Source organism: Gallus gallus, chromosome 5, assembly GCF_016699485.2.
Source record: "Gallus gallus isolate bGalGal1 chromosome 5, bGalGal1.mat.broiler.GRCg7b, whole genome shotgun sequence".
Classification (NCBI taxonomy): Eukaryota; Metazoa; Chordata; class Aves; order Galliformes; family Phasianidae; genus Gallus; species Gallus gallus.
Window position 1 is genome coordinate 33,019,283 of NC_052536.1, and position 15,935 is coordinate 33,035,217.

Genomic DNA, 15,935 nt, shown 5'->3' on the forward strand with positions numbered 1-15,935 from the left:
ACCGTCAAGCCAGCCCCCCCCCCCCCCTAGGGTCCCTGCACTGTGCTGTGCCCTGGCGCCGGGCAGGGCCGTGCCTCACCCAGCGTACAAGCACCCAGAGTTCCTCGCAGGGAGTCTGCCTGCCGAGCTAAGCCGAGCACACTGAAACTATTTTCCTTAGGCCTCTTTCAGCGTCTGCACTTAAAGCCCTCTTTGCAGCTCCCATGCAGCTCCTATGCAGGAGGCCGGGCCGCCGGCATCAACATTCCTCGGGCGGGCAGGAGGAGGTAGCAGAGGGAGCCCCTCGCGTGCGAGAACAGCCCCAAGCGCAGGCAGAGCCTCGGCCCCATTCCTAAACCCGGCTGCCGGGGCAGCGGTCTCGGGTTGCGCTGCCGGCCGGAGGCCACTAGATGTCGCCGGCGCCGTTCGCATCGCTCTCCGTTCCGCAGGCGGGCGGGCGGTTGCGCTCCGGACCCGGCCCGGCCCAACCCGGGGGGACCGCGGGGACCCCTTCACCGGGGTGCGAAGGAGCAGCCCCGAGGGTCAAGGGGCAATGAGGCTTTCTGAGGCCCCTGCCGGGCCTCCCGCGGTTGGTGACAGTGGGACAAGGGTCGGGGGGCGTTAGTTACGCCGAAAAAATCGAGGGAGGTATCGAGATGGGGGCGTAGTACCGAGTACCCGCGGGGATTTGCGAAGCTGGGCTGCAGCCGGCTACAGGAGGCACCCCGGGCAGGGTGGCTGCCGTGCAGCGAGGGGGCCCCCGTCTCCCCCGCCCGCGGCTTCGGGACCGCCCGCGACAGAGGCGACGCACGAAAACTGCGGCTGGCCCTGGGAAAGGCTCCAGAGATGAACATTTCTGTTGTGTGAAGTGCCCGCATTAACAGCCCGAACACGTAGGGGGAAGGCTGACATCTGCGGTTTGGTGCGAGGCACCCTAGAAACGGCAGAGCCCGGCCCGAGGGGAGGGACAGCGGGGCCCCTCTGCTCTGCGGGAGCGGCCGGCCGAGGGGGTGGGGGGGAGGTGAGGAGCTCTGTTCCTGGCATTAAGCGAGGTTTAGAAGTGGGGATGTGACACAGATTCTCGATTTGGGACATTCGCTGTCAATGCCCCGAGGCGGGAAGATAGAGGGAGAGCTGGGGCATAAAGTTTGAGTCTGATTCCAGTAGGAGCATGAATAACAATAATAAAGTTTCCCGGCTTTTGTCCTCGGTTTTCAAAGTAACGCGTTACATCGAGGGTGCACCGTGGGTAGTTTTGCTCAGCAATTATGTCAACGAACCGCTGCTTTTGGTGCCGCGCTGCACAGATTAATGCACACCTGAAATTCACCGAGCCCGTCCGGATTTGTGACCCGGGTTAAGGAGGGAGATGGCGGAGGAGCGCTGCGGGAGCCGCACGCGGGGGACGCTCGGGGCTGACACCAACGGGGCGCTGCGGCGACACGGAGCGGGGAGAGGGTGGGGTCCGGCTCCGAGCAGAGACACAAACCCAGAGGGGCACCTGGAAATTGGGCGATAGTGGGAGGTAAAGAGCAAATAAAGGAATAAATATATAGAAGAAATATTCGTTCGGGATTGAAACAAATCCGGGAGAAAAAGAGAGAGAGAGAAAAAAAAAATGTAGATAGATGAGTCTGGAAAGTTTCCTCTATTTTCTCTATTTTCTCTTATTTTCTATGGCTTGACTGGGGTGCTGGATTCGCACCATGGAGGATATACGCTGTCTCCACGGGTCTACAGTTGTCTGACCGAAATATTAAGGGGCAATCTTTCTACTTCGATGAGGTTCCGCCAAAGGCTCAGAAATGAAAAGCACAGCCGAGCTGCACCTTTAGGGACTACCCTATGGGGCAAATGACGCTCTACACGAACAGAGGAGAGCGTGCCTAGGGTATTTCGAGGCGTTATCCAAAGGGAAATACGTGAAAGTAAAGATAAAGAAATGTTGTGTCTTATTCCACGATGCAATTGCTGCACAAAATGCTTTCAATCAAGTGATTTTGTTTTCGGGGTTCTTTTGCGGGCGTCTTCCACACTTCACTTGAAGGGACAGAGCGCCTGGGTTGTTCAGGGACGATCATGTCACTCCCGAGAGAAAAGAGCTGCTTTAGGGGGAGAAAAAGTGCTTCTTCGCGGAGTTCAGTGTATTTCTGAAATGCCGCATCTCAGAGAAAAGGCCTCGTAACAGATTCCTACATTGTGTCAAACTATAACAAACTGAATCGCGAAAAGCAATTACAAAGCAAATATTGTGATCGGTGCGGTGGGTAACATCGGAGCCGGATTTAGAGAGGAATATTAACTCTGATTTTTTTTTTTCTTTTTTTTTTTCTTTTTTTTTTTTTTTCCCTTAACCAATAGTGTATGGATTTGTGCTCATTCTGAAGCCCTTTTCCTGTAGATGGCGTTCTCTGGGTACCGAGCGATCAGCGGCAATGTAGCCGCGCACGGGAGACTTCATTAAGCCGCAGATAACAAAATAATTAATCATCTTTCTTTAGTTATATGTATATTAAAAGTGTGGGGGGGGGGAACCTACATTGATTTATCGTAAGCAAAAGCGTGTTTCTGCCTCACGTGAACGCAAATAAAAACTGTTTGAATAAATAAGTTGTTTCTGAGCATTTTGTTGTCAAAGTGTTAAATGTCCCCGTCATTTTTATTCCAATACTAACGTGATTACAGCCAATTATATATTCACCAGTGTTCTTTATTTTAGAGTAATTGTACTTGTCACTAATAAAACAGAGACATAATGGATCGCTACTATTCTGAATTTTAAAGCAATTGTCAGTAATTTGATTGAATTATACGTCGTCTTCTCTACTTTTTTTTATTTCTGTATTTTGAAATCCTATTTTCTTGAAAATTACAGCTCTGTTCCTGTTTTGTTGTTCCTGAAGTAACGAAACCTCCTGTAACGTTTATAAATAGAGCCCCGTCCCTTTGGAAACGTGGAAAATCATAATTTCAGCCCCAACGCGCTAAAAGCTTTACACGTAAAGCCGCGTGTCCGGAGAAGAGCGGGGCTCAGCGCTGGGCGCGGCGGGACGCCCTCCACGGGGAAGCGGAGCCTCAACAGAAGGAACAACACCGCACCGCACCGCACCGCACACAACGGGGTTCGCTCACTCTATCGTAGTGGTTCGTCTCTCTCCGTGTGGCTCAGGCACCAAAGCACGTCAAGACGAGTTCAGTTCCTAATGTTTACATGGGAGAACAGGTAAGGACACAGAAAAAGTATATATATACGAATCCACTTGCATTCCTCCAAGCAATTGGAGCGATTATCCACATTCTGTTCGTATATTCCTTTAGGTGATGGTCATAGGTAACGAGTCTGAGAGTTCCTTGAGTATCCCTAGGCAGAGACAATAGAGACATCGAGTGACATAGACACTGCGCACGCAGGAAATATTGAGCTGTGTTATTACGGTGCTCTTTGGGTTGTTCTGCTGAAGATGAGCTCTCAGAGGGCTGTTTTTTTGTTGCTGTTTCTCAAAGCCGAAAACATGCCTTTAATTTAGCAATTGTACCAACCATCAACGCGGTAAGATATGATCCGCGTTGTCGCCAAACACAAATCAAAAAATGATACAAAGGCTTTCACAAGTTAATTTCAGATGACAAAACACGTGCCCACCACAACAGAGAAAGTTAAACTATCATTTGCGAACTGTGCGGTTGCGTGAAGAGGTATCTGCTAGGTACGCTGAGCACAGGCAAACACTGTCTATCTGCAGTTCTTTGCACTGAAGGCAGGGAGAAGCTGAGGCGTGCGATGCAGGCGGCTCTTGCAGAAGCCTCAGTGAGACCTGAGCGGGACCCTCAGGGAGAAAATGTTTTCTTGTGGATTCGGTACCTAATACAACTGCAAAACTAGTTTGTAGTCGCCTTGGGAGGGAAAATAAACCCGGTCTGTTCCTAAATGGGTATGGTTCTGTCCAGTCCAACGTGGACAAGGGCTACGAGCCTTTTATCTATACCTGTCATTGGCGTTTTGCAACGAGCAGGCAAAGAAAGTGCAATGCCATCGTCTCACTTGTGCAAAATATTTGTTTGTTGGAGTTTTCCGAGCTACCGCGTGATTTCATTGTTCAGGTGGAGTTTATAGATCGGTTCTAATAAACACTGTTTTCTGAAAACTCCCGGGGAAACAGAGACTCAGTGCGTACGTGTGCGCGTGTGTGCGTGTGCAAGCCTATGGAGCGCCCCGTCTGAAAGACGGAGAGGAGCGAACACACAAAGGAGATGGTGCATCCCGGGAGAAGTGTTTCTTTCAACGCCTTTTCTCTCCACAGTGTCACCGCTCAGAAGTCAGCGTGCAGCCGCTTCTCGGTCAGATTACTGCCGAGGCAGAACCACCACCCCAGGCTGTAGCGAGGCACCGTCCGCGCGCGGTGGGAGGGACGCGGACGAGATTTAACTTGTTGCCAGTCGGTTTTGTGTGTTTGTTTGTTTGTGCTGCTGCTTTAAAAGCGAAACAAACTCCAGAAAAAAAAAAAAAAAAAAAAAAGCGGGGGGTGGAGGGTGGGCTGGGGAGAGAGGGAGGAGGAAAACAGGCTCTGTCTAAAAGACATATCATATGAAAATAATGTATGAACACACCCACAGATATCAAGGGTACGCTATCAGTCCTTCCCCAAGAAACTTATTTATGGGTGGTAGCAGTTATAATCATCCAACAAGCCCCTTACCATCTCTCTCCCCTCCCTCCGCGAAAGAAAGAAAAAAGAAAACATGGAGACCACCCCGCCAATATAAAGTGCTCAGAACACCCCCCAACGAGAGCCGTCCCCTCCGACTGGGGCACTGCGGAAGCCGCAACGTTCGTCCCCGTCCCCTCCCCGCCCCCCCCCCCCCCAGTCCCGACCGCGGGTCCCACACCGAGCGCAGCTCCGCATCCGCGCACAACTCCGCGCCGCGCACCGCCTCCTCCCGCATGAGCCCCGGGCACGGAGAAAGTGAAAAGTGGCTTTACTCCGGGGCTCGCCAGGCGTCTTGCCTACGCGGGTGTACAGTTGTGTATGGCTTTTGTGCTACCTCCAGCATTTTGCTGTGGTTACACGGGGGGTCCAGGAGACGTATGGGGGGGGAGAGGGGAGGATGTTGTGCTTTTGTAGGCCCTAAAAATGGGGTCCGCGGCTCATCGCGTCAAGCTCGGATCCCACTAAACCGAGGGCTGCCATGGATGCACGGAGCGGGGAGGCCAGGTAGGGTGGGTGGGCAGATGCTCGCTGGCTGCTCCAAGCGCCTGGGGAATAATGCCCGGAGAGGGACGGGTCTGGCTCTGTGCTGAGGGAGGGGGGCAGGGCTGGGGGGAAGGTGAGGGGGGGAGGGAAGGCGAGAGGAAATCAAATTTTCTAGCGTTACCGAAAAACTGCAGACCCAGATACGTGTGTCGTTTGCTCAAGATTACATTTATAAGAGGCTAAGCGGCTTTAGAGGGGCAATAGGAAAATATTCTGGGAGTCAAAGAGCGGCTCCAAGTCTATCCAAACCCTGCTCATTTCTCCCTGTTCTTGAATTCAACCTCAATACTCCGAAAAAAAAAAAATAAAAATTTAAAAAATAAAAATTAAAAAAACGCCGCATTGGCCAAGAATATTTTACCAGCAAACAGAATAAAATAAAATGTTGTATTGAAACCTCGAGAACAATATACGACTTTTAAGTGGCCCAATACCCCCTACGTTTTATTATCATCATAGCTCTGTGAGTAATTCTTCAGGGATATTTTAATTTCCATTCTGACCCTTAGTGGTCTTTTTGTTTGTTTCGCGAGGATACGCATCACACAGACGGAGGTGACACTCAAACACACCGCTGTGTAACAGAAGGGCGACACCTCGGGTTTTGCAAAAAAGCACCTCCGAGCCTTCGGGTTGGCAGCGAGTGTCAGAACGTTCTGTTTTGAAAAATTCTGGCAGTGGCAGAAGAACAGACAAATTCTAATGGAAGCTCGACGTCTACAGATAGGCTCTCCATGGATGGGATTCTAAAGGTATAGGAAATAAATAGAACCTTTCGCGTGTAACAAAGGCGAAGAAAATCATCCCTTCCCACCCCGCTGCAGCCGCCGGGGCAAAGGCGCACTGCGATGCTCCCGAGGTCCCCTTCTGTCACCGTTCTGTCCCGGTGCTTACGGCACCACCGAAGGTTTCCGTCCCCTACAGCAATCGCTTCCCATTTCCTCGTTGTTCCAAGCCCTGCCCGTGCAAGGCACCTCTCGAAGTTCAGCGTGAGGGGGACTCTTTACACCTAGTGCCGAGCGTCACTGTGTGAACGCTACCTCTCCTCCAGCAGTACCCCGCTGGCTGGTCTTTATGGTACAGTGCCGCTTCTCAAAAGATCATCGGATGGGGAAATTTAGCTCTTCTTGAAACATTTCAGCAACTGAGCAATTAGTTCTGAATGGGGTGGGGGAGGGAAGACGAGAGAGCTTAAAGGAGGGGGGGAGAAGAGGAGCTACAACACAACGAGCCCGAAAACAACAGGGGTGGGGATGCATAGGAGGGGGGCTTAAAATGTTTGTATTTAAAGGGTGCTCGCAAGGTCTTCTGCACAATATGTGCCGCTCTCCTTAAAGGGGCACCGAGTGCCAATAACCATTAGTCATCCGGCAGGGACTTTTCATTACAGATCTATCTTTAGGGGGAGTTCCCCGAAGTCTCCGCAAGGAACAGAGCTGCGGATTTCAAACGCGGTCCACTTCGATTCGCGCAGTGCCTGCATACCTGCTTCAATAGAAGGGAGCGATACTCACCCGAGTGTGCGGACAGCCCAGAGGTCCCTGCAGCACCCGTGTCCTCAGTGGAATGCCATCTTGCATCCGCGGAAGCTCCCAGCCTCCACTCGATGTTAACATTTACGCTATCTCAAATACCAGGCTCTCCCATAGACATTTTTTCCAGGGTTTTCAAGCAAATTTCTCGGTGCCATAACATTATGATGGAAGGATGCTGAAATGACAGGCCTCGTAGACGCTTGTCTTAATCATCGGCTTCTTAATTTAGTTTTAGTGCTATGGTTTTGTGTGTGCGCGTGTGTGTCTGCGCGTGTGTGCGCGCAAGAGAAGGCTCTGACAACCTGCAGCTTCCTAATGACTGACGAGGCAGGGCTGCTGCCGCAAAGTAACACTTCCCTGGTGTGAAGACCTCTCACTGGGAAGTTTAGTTCACTACTGTTCTCGCAATGCTAATCGTATAACCTGTAACCAAAACCCAGGCAAGAAGGATACAGCATGCTAAATAGAGTAACTTCTAATCACTAAACGTTAGCACTACGACCAGCTGTTAGGGATTAACTGAAAGTCGGTTAGAGACAGACACCTAAACTTAAATATACAAACGCGGATGTAAGGGTGGACCGCTGAATACGTCTTCCTCTCTCTCTTAGCTTCCATTCATTCCTCCACCTCCAGTCCCATTCACCCCTCTTCAATCTGTATGACCACCTCTCGCCTTTGTTAGCGCTGCGTTCCGGCCCCGCTCGCCCTGCCCGAGCAGCGGGATATCGCTGTCTGCTGAGCTGCTCTTACCTTAATTGCCCAGGTAACCTGGAATAAATAAGACAAGCTTAGAATCCGGGGGATAGAGTTATAAATGCGTACGTCCAGGCATTTACTGTACCCAACGCGATGTTAGAGGTTGTTAATCTAAGGTGTCCCGACTCTTTTCGTGGACACATGATGCCATCGAAGCGTGGTTATTAAATACTCTTTCTTCATGGCTGAAAAAACCCTCATTCATTCCTTAAGCTGTCAGGACATTTTAGCAGCTTAACCCCTTGGAAGAGCCTGGGAGTGCAGAGCCGCTGTATTCGTGTGAAGGGGGACTGGAGGCTGGAGCCGCGGGGGGTGTGGGGGCCACAGCATATCTGCATCCATCGAGCTGACAGTGGTACTCTTTTCCTTCGGCCTTTAATTAAAAAAAAAAAAAAAAAAAAAGAAAGAAAGAAAAAAAAGAAAAAAAAAAGAAAAACATACAGGGGGAAATCTGCGGTGAATCATTACCAGTAAGAGTAGTATCCAGAATCTGTATTCAAACCGCACGGCAGCCCTTTGGATGGCACTTGAGCTGGGGGTCCCCACCCTCACCCCGGAGCAGGACTCCCTCGGCCCCACAGCGCCACACGGGTCCCTGAGAGTGGGGAACACAGAGCTACCCCTCCTAGCACTGGCTGTGCCCCACCGGGCTGGGGCCGTGCACTCCCTTCTCCGCTCAGGCTGTTTCACCAGGCACTCCACCAACATTTTCATGCTAGAAAGTGCTAAATTTTTGGACCCTCTCACAGGAATTCGAGTGCAGACGGAGCTGAGAGGGTCAAAGCAGCCACTTATTCAGAGCCACCATATACAAAGCTACCACTGAAGTGGACGGAAGCTGCGGCCAGGTCAGAGCTAACAGAATTGGCATTAGAGCAGGACTTCGAGTGCCCAAAGTCAATAGTCCCACTTTTATACATGGGGAATTTCCAGAGCGGTTTTTAAGGAAAAAAAAAAAAAAGAAAAAAGAAAAGAAAAGAAAAAAAACAGACTCGAAAATTAAAGTCCACTAGAAATAATTGACGTGCTTTTCCTACATATCCTTTTCTGTCCTATAAACAAGGAATTAATCTCACGGGCTTGGAACAATACGCACTACATATTGAACGCAACATTTCCTTTTTTGGTAGAACTGTATATCCGTGGCGCTAAAAAAAATACATCATATAAATCCTAAATTTGTGCACAGTACTTTATTCTGCTGCCGTGATAAATGACCGAATATTAAGCCCAGATCATCAAACGCTGTGAAAACACATCGCTGTCTGTATTGGACCTTTGCTCAGAAATGCAAAAGGACGAAGGTTTTCTTTCCTTCTCTGCTACATTCTCATCCCTGAACGCAGAGCTAAGCAGACTCAGCTTTGACCTAAGGAACACCTCAGAGCATTAAAATTTCAGCAGGCGATGTCAGCGTTACATTAAACGAGAGCTCCTCCGGTTCGCTGCAGAGCTGGGATTTGAATAAAACGCTCAATGTTAACAAACAATACACACGTTTGGCACTTTGTGTATTAAATGGATCAAAGGGATTTGATAAGGCACAATACCCCGTTTGTACAGACCTGATTGAGTTAATATAATATCAGCAAATTTTACAGCGAAATGAATCCGTTTCTTTTCTTTGTGTTTAAAACCAGCGCAGATTACAAATTTTAATGATCTGAAAATGTTTGGTATACAAAATCATGCTTATTTCAGTATTAGCAAAAACACAAGAAATTTTTCAACACAAACACCCAGCTGTGTCTATTTTAAAAGCAGTTCAATGACAGCTTGCACTTATGAGCATGCAATCAGCTAATTTCGCTTTTTTTTTTTCTTCTGTGTTAATCAACACTTTCCTTCCTGCATATCAGAGTACAAATAGTATAGTTACTCCACAGCAGTAAATGTTTACGTAACCTGTCCTTTCTCAAGAATCCGGTTACACCGAATCATTACATGCTAGACCGAGTAGGAAAACGCACAGGGCCCAACCGCCCCGATGGGATCTTGCTGCACCGCATTGACATATATTGGTTAATGCCCATCAGAACCATAATAATATGCACAGAGCTTACCTTTCCTCTTACCCCAGCACCGCAGAGCTCAGTCACATCCTCCACACTGCGCTCTTCCTCAGGAGTTCCCATATATTGGCTTCAGGGTTGTGCAAGGAAATAATTACAAATTATGATATTAAAAACCAAAAACAAACAAACAAAAAAAACCCAGAAATTCTACAAAATAAAATAAAAAAAAAACGAAGGTAGTTGATCATTGACTTCTACTTCTTTTTGGTCAGTAGCAACCTGTTACGGAATTGGATAAATAAATACAATTGTGGTGAGGTCAAGCGAGGTTAATCCAATGCACATAGTTCGTGCCATGCCCAACTGCAATTGTTTATTGCCCATCCACGGCAATTGTTGTGGGGATTTACTCTCTCTTTCTCACAGCCTCTCTCTCGCACACACGCACATACCCACAAACGCATACAGAAAAGGCACAGAGCCGTGGTGGTTGCACTGGAATATGCACTGGGTTTCCCGGGACACACAGCTGGGGCAGGGCTGCGGGTGTTATTTCAACGGAACCATTTCTCCAGCGGGACAAACGTAAACTTTGGCTGGTTGAAAGCAGCGACGGGCACCGGCTGTACGTTGTGTTGCACAGCGCTCAGTTTAAACGCGAGCGGTACTCTATCACTCACATTTCCCTTTCTCCTTTCAGCACGAGGAAGCCGCGGGGCTCATTTCGCTTTGTTTCGCGGCCGATTCTCATTTCTGCCCGTACTCACAGCGGTAACGCCGTGATGCGGTCGAGCAGCGCCGAGCCCAGGCGGCGCGCAGCCCGCTTCGTGAGCCCCTGAACCAACGCTACCGCCGGAACGGAGCCCCCGTTCCCCTTCCCGCGGCTCACACTGAGCCCCGCCGGGGCCGTCGGAGGCGCTGCGAGGGGCGCTGCGCCGGAGCCCGCGGGGCTCCGGGTGGTACGGGGCCTCTTAATTCGTTCGGCGGCGCTGCTGCTCCGCAGGCCTCGGCCAGAGGCCTCTACCCGCCCGGCGCTGTCCGGCGCTGTCGCCGCCGCATCGGGCCCGAGCCCTTCCATCGCACAGCCCCGGCCCAGCCCCAGCTGCAGCGCCCGCCCCGCCGTCCCGACCCCTCCGGCTGAGTTTCGTTACTCCCCGTTGGTTAAATAAATAACAACAGCGCGGCGGGGCCCGGGAACACACTGCCGACGGGCGCCGTCGGGATCCGCCAAGTAGTACCTCCGCTCCGGCACCGCGCGGATTGCGCGCCCCCCCCCGCCCCCGGCTCCCGTCCGCCTCCTGCCCCGGTGGCACGGACGGACGGGGCAACTTTGCTCCACCGGAGGAGTTACCGAGCGGAACCCCGGAACCAAGCGCCGTTGGTTGGGCACGAGGGGATTAGTGCCGTTGCGCGGAGGGGGACGGCCGGTGATGCGCCCCGCACCGGTATCCCTGCGCCGCGGGAGCCGCGGCGGCGAGGGGGGCGGGGCCTCGGGGGGAGGGGGCGTGGCGGAGCTCAGCCATTGGCCGGCGGGAGGCAGGACGCTCCGGCACGCCGCCGCCGCTGATTGGGCGCCCGGTGGGAAAGGTTAAACCAAAAAATTTTTTACAGCCGCGGTGCGTGTCTGCAGCTCTGAAATTAATTGCGGCCGGGGCGCTCCGTATAGCCGGCTCCTCTCCGACCCGCGGCGCGTCCTCCCCCCTACACCGGTTTACCGGGGGAACCGGCACCATGAAGTAGCTTTTTTTTTTTTTTTTTTTTTTTTTTTGTATGTATGCGTGTGCGCGCGGTGTTGGGGTTTTTTGTTGTTGTTGTTTGGTTTTTAGAGGGCTCTTTTACTCCTTTTTCCTCCTCTTTTTTCCCCTTCGTTCCGGCTCTCTCCGCTCGGTGACCGCTGCCGCCGTCCCCCGCCCGTGCTACATGCCGTGCCAGCGCCCGACGCTGCGTTCCCGCCGCGCCGCCGCCGCCGCCGGTGGTGCCGCCGCCCGCCCGGCCCCCGCCCGCCCGGCCCCGGCCGCCGCCAGCCGCCCCCTCGGCGCAGCGTGTGATGTTGGACATGGGAGATAGGAAGGAAGTGAAAATGCTGCCCAAGTCCTCCTTCAGCATCAACAGCCTGGTGCCCGAAGCCGTGCAGAGCGACAACCACAGCGGCCACAGCCACCACAACAGCCACCATCCGCACCACCACCACCACCACCACCACCACCACCCGCCGCCGCCGCAACAGCCCCAGCGCGCCGCCGCGGCCGAAGAAGAGGACGAGGAGAAGGCGCCGTTGCTGCTGCCGCCGCCCGCCGCCGGCGCCCTGGAGGCGGCTAAGGCCGAGGCGCTGGCGGGGAAGGGCGAGGCGGGCGCGGCGGCGGCGGAGCTGGAGGAGAAGGAGAAGGCGGCCGAGGAGAAGAAGGGGGCGGCCGAGGGGGGCAAGGACGGGGAGAGCGGCAAGGAGGGCGAAAAGAAGAACGGCAAGTACGAGAAGCCGCCGTTCAGCTACAACGCGCTCATCATGATGGCCATCCGGCAGAGCCCCGAGAAGCGCCTGACGCTCAACGGCATCTACGAGTTCATCATGAAGAACTTCCCATACTACCGGGAGAACAAGCAGGGCTGGCAGAACTCCATCCGCCACAACCTCTCTCTCAATAAGTGCTTCGTCAAGGTGCCCCGCCACTACGACGACCCGGGCAAAGGGAACTACTGGATGCTGGACCCGTCCAGCGACGACGTCTTCATCGGGGGCACCACGGGCAAACTGCGCCGGCGCTCCACCACTTCGCGGGCCAAGCTGGCCTTCAAGCGCGGCGCCCGCCTCACCTCCACCGGCCTCACCTTCATGGACCGGGCGGGGTCCCTCTACTGGCCCATGTCCCCCTTTCTGTCCCTGCACCACCCGCGGGCCAGCAGCACGCTGAGCTACAACGGGACGGCGTCCGCCTACCCCAGCCACCCCATGCCCTACAGCTCGGTGTTGACTCAGAACTCCTTGGGGAACAATCACTCCTTTTCCACGTCCAACGGGTTGAGCGTCGATAGACTCGTCAACGGGGAGATCCCCTACGCCACTCACCACCTCACGGCCGCCGCCCTGGCCGCCTCGGTGCCGTGCGGCTTGTCGGTCCCCTGCTCCGGCACCTACTCCCTAAACCCCTGCTCCGTGAACCTCCTGGCGGGACAGACGAGTTACTTTTTCCCCCACGTCCCTCACCCCTCAATGACTTCTCAGAGCAGCACTTCGATGACGGCCAGGGCCGCCTCTTCGTCCACATCGCCGCAGGCACCCTCCACCCTGCCCTGCGAGTCCCTAAGACCCTCTTTGCCGAGTTTCACGACGGGACTCTCCGGAGGACTCTCCGATTATTTCACACATCAAAATCAGGGGTCTTCTTCCAACCCTTTAATACATTAACGTCCATGGGATCAGACTGTAAGTGAACATTTTACACACGTTCGCGTTGTAAATGATGATTGAAAAGAGAAAAAAAAAGAAAAAGGAAAAAAAAAAAGAAAAACAAAAAAGCCCAGGTATTTTTTATTAAGTCCCCCATTTTCTGTACGTTTGTTCAGTCTTTAGGGTTGTTTATTATGCCACCAGGGTGAGAAGTGTCAGCGAGGTGCAATGTGGGGAGATTACATTGTAGACTATGGAGTTTGGAAGACAAATTTCTAGTAGAATGTGTATCTAATAGTGACTGCTTTCGCGATTCCTATTCAAACACGAGAAGTCCATCTCTAAAGCCGCCAGATTCTCCATGTTTGCAGTATTATAAGTTATCATGGATATGTCGGTGGGTGCAGACCTTGAAAAAGCCACTAGATTTATGAGAACTATAAAAAAAAAAAAGTGTAATTTGTATTTAAGGAGATTCATACTGAGAGATGCCCAAAAACTACGTTTTGGCCATTTATAATTTTATCTTTTTCTTTACCTAACCGCTTTTTTTGGGGTTTCTTCTTCTCATTCTTCTTCTTCTTCTTCTTCCTCTTCTTCTTCTTTTTTTAATTCCTTCTTTTTTATTATTATTTTTTCCTGTTTGTTTGTTTGTTTACTTTTAGACCAAAGATTGGGTTTTAGAAAATGCACTCAGTGTACGGAGTAATTTAAAAGCAGCCGCATTCTTTCAGTTCGCAGCACTGCCCGTTCCAATGATTCCGAAGGGGACAAAATTACTGATTGCCTTCAGTTTGTGTTGTGTATATTTTGATGTATGTGGTCACTAACAGGTCACCTTTATTTTTTTTTTTCTAAATGTAGTGAAATGTTAATACCTATTGTACTTATAGGTAAACCTTGCAAATATGTAACCTGTGTTGCGCAAATGCCGCATAAATTTGAGTGATTGTTAATGTTGTCTTAAAATTTCTTGATTGTGATACTGTGGTCATATGCCCGTGTTTGTCACTTACAAAAATGTTTACTATGAACACACAGAAATAAAAAAAAAAGAAAAAATAGGCTAAATTCATATATACTTGATAGTTTTTTCGTCTCTTTTATTAACTAAAATTAAAATTCCTGAGGCTTTAAAGTTACAGGGAGGTCAGCACGCTGCCTAGCCCAGCGGCCCTCCATTTTTCACATGCTCCTTCTCCAACCCCCACATCACCTCGTGTTTAACCACAACGTCCGGGGACAGAAAGGAGCGGGTTTTAGCGATACCCCACGGCCCCACGCGAGATGCAGGGCCTGAGCATGGCGGTGCAAGGCGGGGGTCGTGCTGAGCGGTCTGACACTGAGCGCGCTTAACACTGCGAATGTATGTAGATATGTACATATATATTCATACATATATATGTAACGCGCTAGGAAAAAGTACAGGTACACGGTTTTTTTTTTCTTAAGAACATGGGGTTTTTTGTTTTTTGGGTTTTGATTTGTTTTGTTTTTCTTTTTTCTTTCTTTTTTTCCTTTTTTTTTTTTTTTTTTTTTTTTTTTTGCAATCTTTGGTATGATCTGAAAGAATTATCCATCCGAAAGGCGTTATTCCGACTGTATGATAAGTGAAGCTATATGAACTATGAATGTGTGTATATATACATATACATATTAGCTTTCCTATAATGACTTGATCAAATTTGGCAAGCTATGCTGCGTACGTGTATTAAATGCAATCCTTATCTGAAAGCTCCGCAGTTCCGGAAGTGTCTGTGCTCTGTACTTACAGACTTTCAATGCTACTAACCTGGGGCTGAACGTTTTGCACAGGACTGTACGGGGAGCTCGAGCCTCCTCCTCCACCCCTGACCCGTGTCTGCCGGTGGCCGGGCCGGGATGAACCATCTGGGCCGGGCTGAGCCGACCTGCGCTGGGCCGGGCTGAGCCGCCGGGCCGGGCCGGGCCGGGCTGAGCCGTGTTGAGCTGGATGGGGGCCTGCAGGATGCGGTGCTGGGGCAGGAATTAAAATGTACTGGGGCGGGGGGGATGGGGGGGGGGAGGGGGGGGGGCGGGGGAGGGAAGTGTGGATATGTTCAAATACAGAGTTCTGGACTGGCCTGCTTTTGCACTATGCCTGCTGAGGACAGCGCTGGCACAAATCCGAGCAAACTAACCCGAGTACAGAAAACCAATCCATTAATTTTTGGAGGCAACGTGATGACTGATTTTAAGGAGTATTTAATCCTTTCTTGGTCAGTTTAGGGAGCCCTATGAAAGCCATAACTGTTGAAAATAATTAGAAAAGTTGTGCAGAAGGTTTAGCAGCTAATTGGCTCCCGCAGCGGAGAACGGAGCTGTTCATTTGCGGTGTTGGGGCAGCTCTGGGCTCGTAACGCTGAGCGGCAGCCGCTACAATGGGCCCCGGGAAATAATGTGGGGCTCGGAGATGGTATCGCGGGCACTTGAAAGAGCTGAGCCGAGGGAGACAGGAATGAAGAAGAAAAAGGAAAAAAAGATCTGAGAGTGAATGAAGAAGCAATAGGAAATCTGAATTCTCGCAACGAGAATATTTAAAAGAATAAGGGGAGGGAGGAGAAATCTTCCCAAAATAGGTGATGAATAAACAGATGCAGGCAAATGTGCATGGAAGGGAGAGGAACGAAGGACTCTGCTGGGAGCTGCGATGCCCGGCCCCGCGCTGTGTGGGGGACAGCGGAGAAAACTCTGATATCCTCTGCTCTACTCTCACATCAGCAATTCCAAATTAATCACCGCCGCGAGAGAAGGGCCGCTTTGTTTGGAGAGGAAAAGGTGATATCTCCACTTGGAAGGGCCCTTCCCCCCGGCCTTCCCTCCATTGTCATTAAAATAGGAGATCGCAAAAACCGAAAAAAAAGAAAGAAAGAGAAAAAAGCGTGCTTTGCAACGAGGCCATCGGAAATACAGTGAAATAGGTGTGATTGGAACTCCTGGAGCCTCGGGACCACTCTCTGTACGTTTGTGCCTAAGCAAATTAAAGGAATGG

General features: G+C 51.2%; 3 protein-coding genes across 3 annotated transcripts; 2 read left to right on the forward strand and 1 right to left on the reverse strand.

Moving 5' to 3' along the window:
* Positions 1-2,974: 2,974 nt before the first annotated feature.
* On the forward strand, positions 2,975-6,728 carry LOC124417991. Its single transcript, XM_046942120.1, has 2 exons — positions 2,975-5,192; positions 6,622-6,728. The coding sequence occupies exons 1-2, from the start codon at positions 4,565-4,567 to the stop codon at positions 6,726-6,728; spliced, it is 735 nt and encodes a 244-aa protein (XP_046798076.1). The 5' UTR covers positions 2,975-4,564.
* A 2,953-nt stretch (positions 6,729-9,681) lies between these two features.
* On the reverse strand, positions 9,682-10,998 carry LOC124417992. The gene has a single exon (XM_046942121.1). It carries the CDS (start codon positions 10,616-10,618, stop codon positions 10,304-10,306), a length of 315 nt encoding a protein of 104 aa, XP_046798077.1. The 5' UTR covers positions 10,619-10,998; the 3' UTR covers positions 9,682-10,303.
* A 172-nt stretch (positions 10,999-11,170) lies between these two features.
* FOXG1 (forkhead box G1) lies at positions 11,171-13,057 on the forward strand. Its single transcript, NM_205193.1, is given in 1 exon segment — positions 11,171-13,057. A coding segment is annotated over 1 exon segment (1,356 nt). The 5' UTR covers positions 11,171-11,587; the 3' UTR covers positions 12,944-13,057.
* The last annotated feature ends 2,878 nt before the right edge of the window (positions 13,058-15,935 follow it).

Bases quoted from the DNA above. Each gene is read 5' to 3' on its own strand.
- LOC124417991 (XM_046942120.1), top strand. From the start codon at position 4,565: ATGAAAATAATGTATGAACACACCCACAGATATCAAGGGTACGCTATC. The intron at 5,193-6,621 runs GTAGGGTGGGTG...TTTTCATTACAG, and splicing joins GCACGGAGCGGGGAGGCCAG to ATCTATCTTTAGGGGGAGTT.
- LOC124417992 (XM_046942121.1), bottom strand. From the start codon at position 10,618: ATGGAAGGGCTCGGGCCCGATGCGGCGGCGACAGCGCCGGACAGCGCC.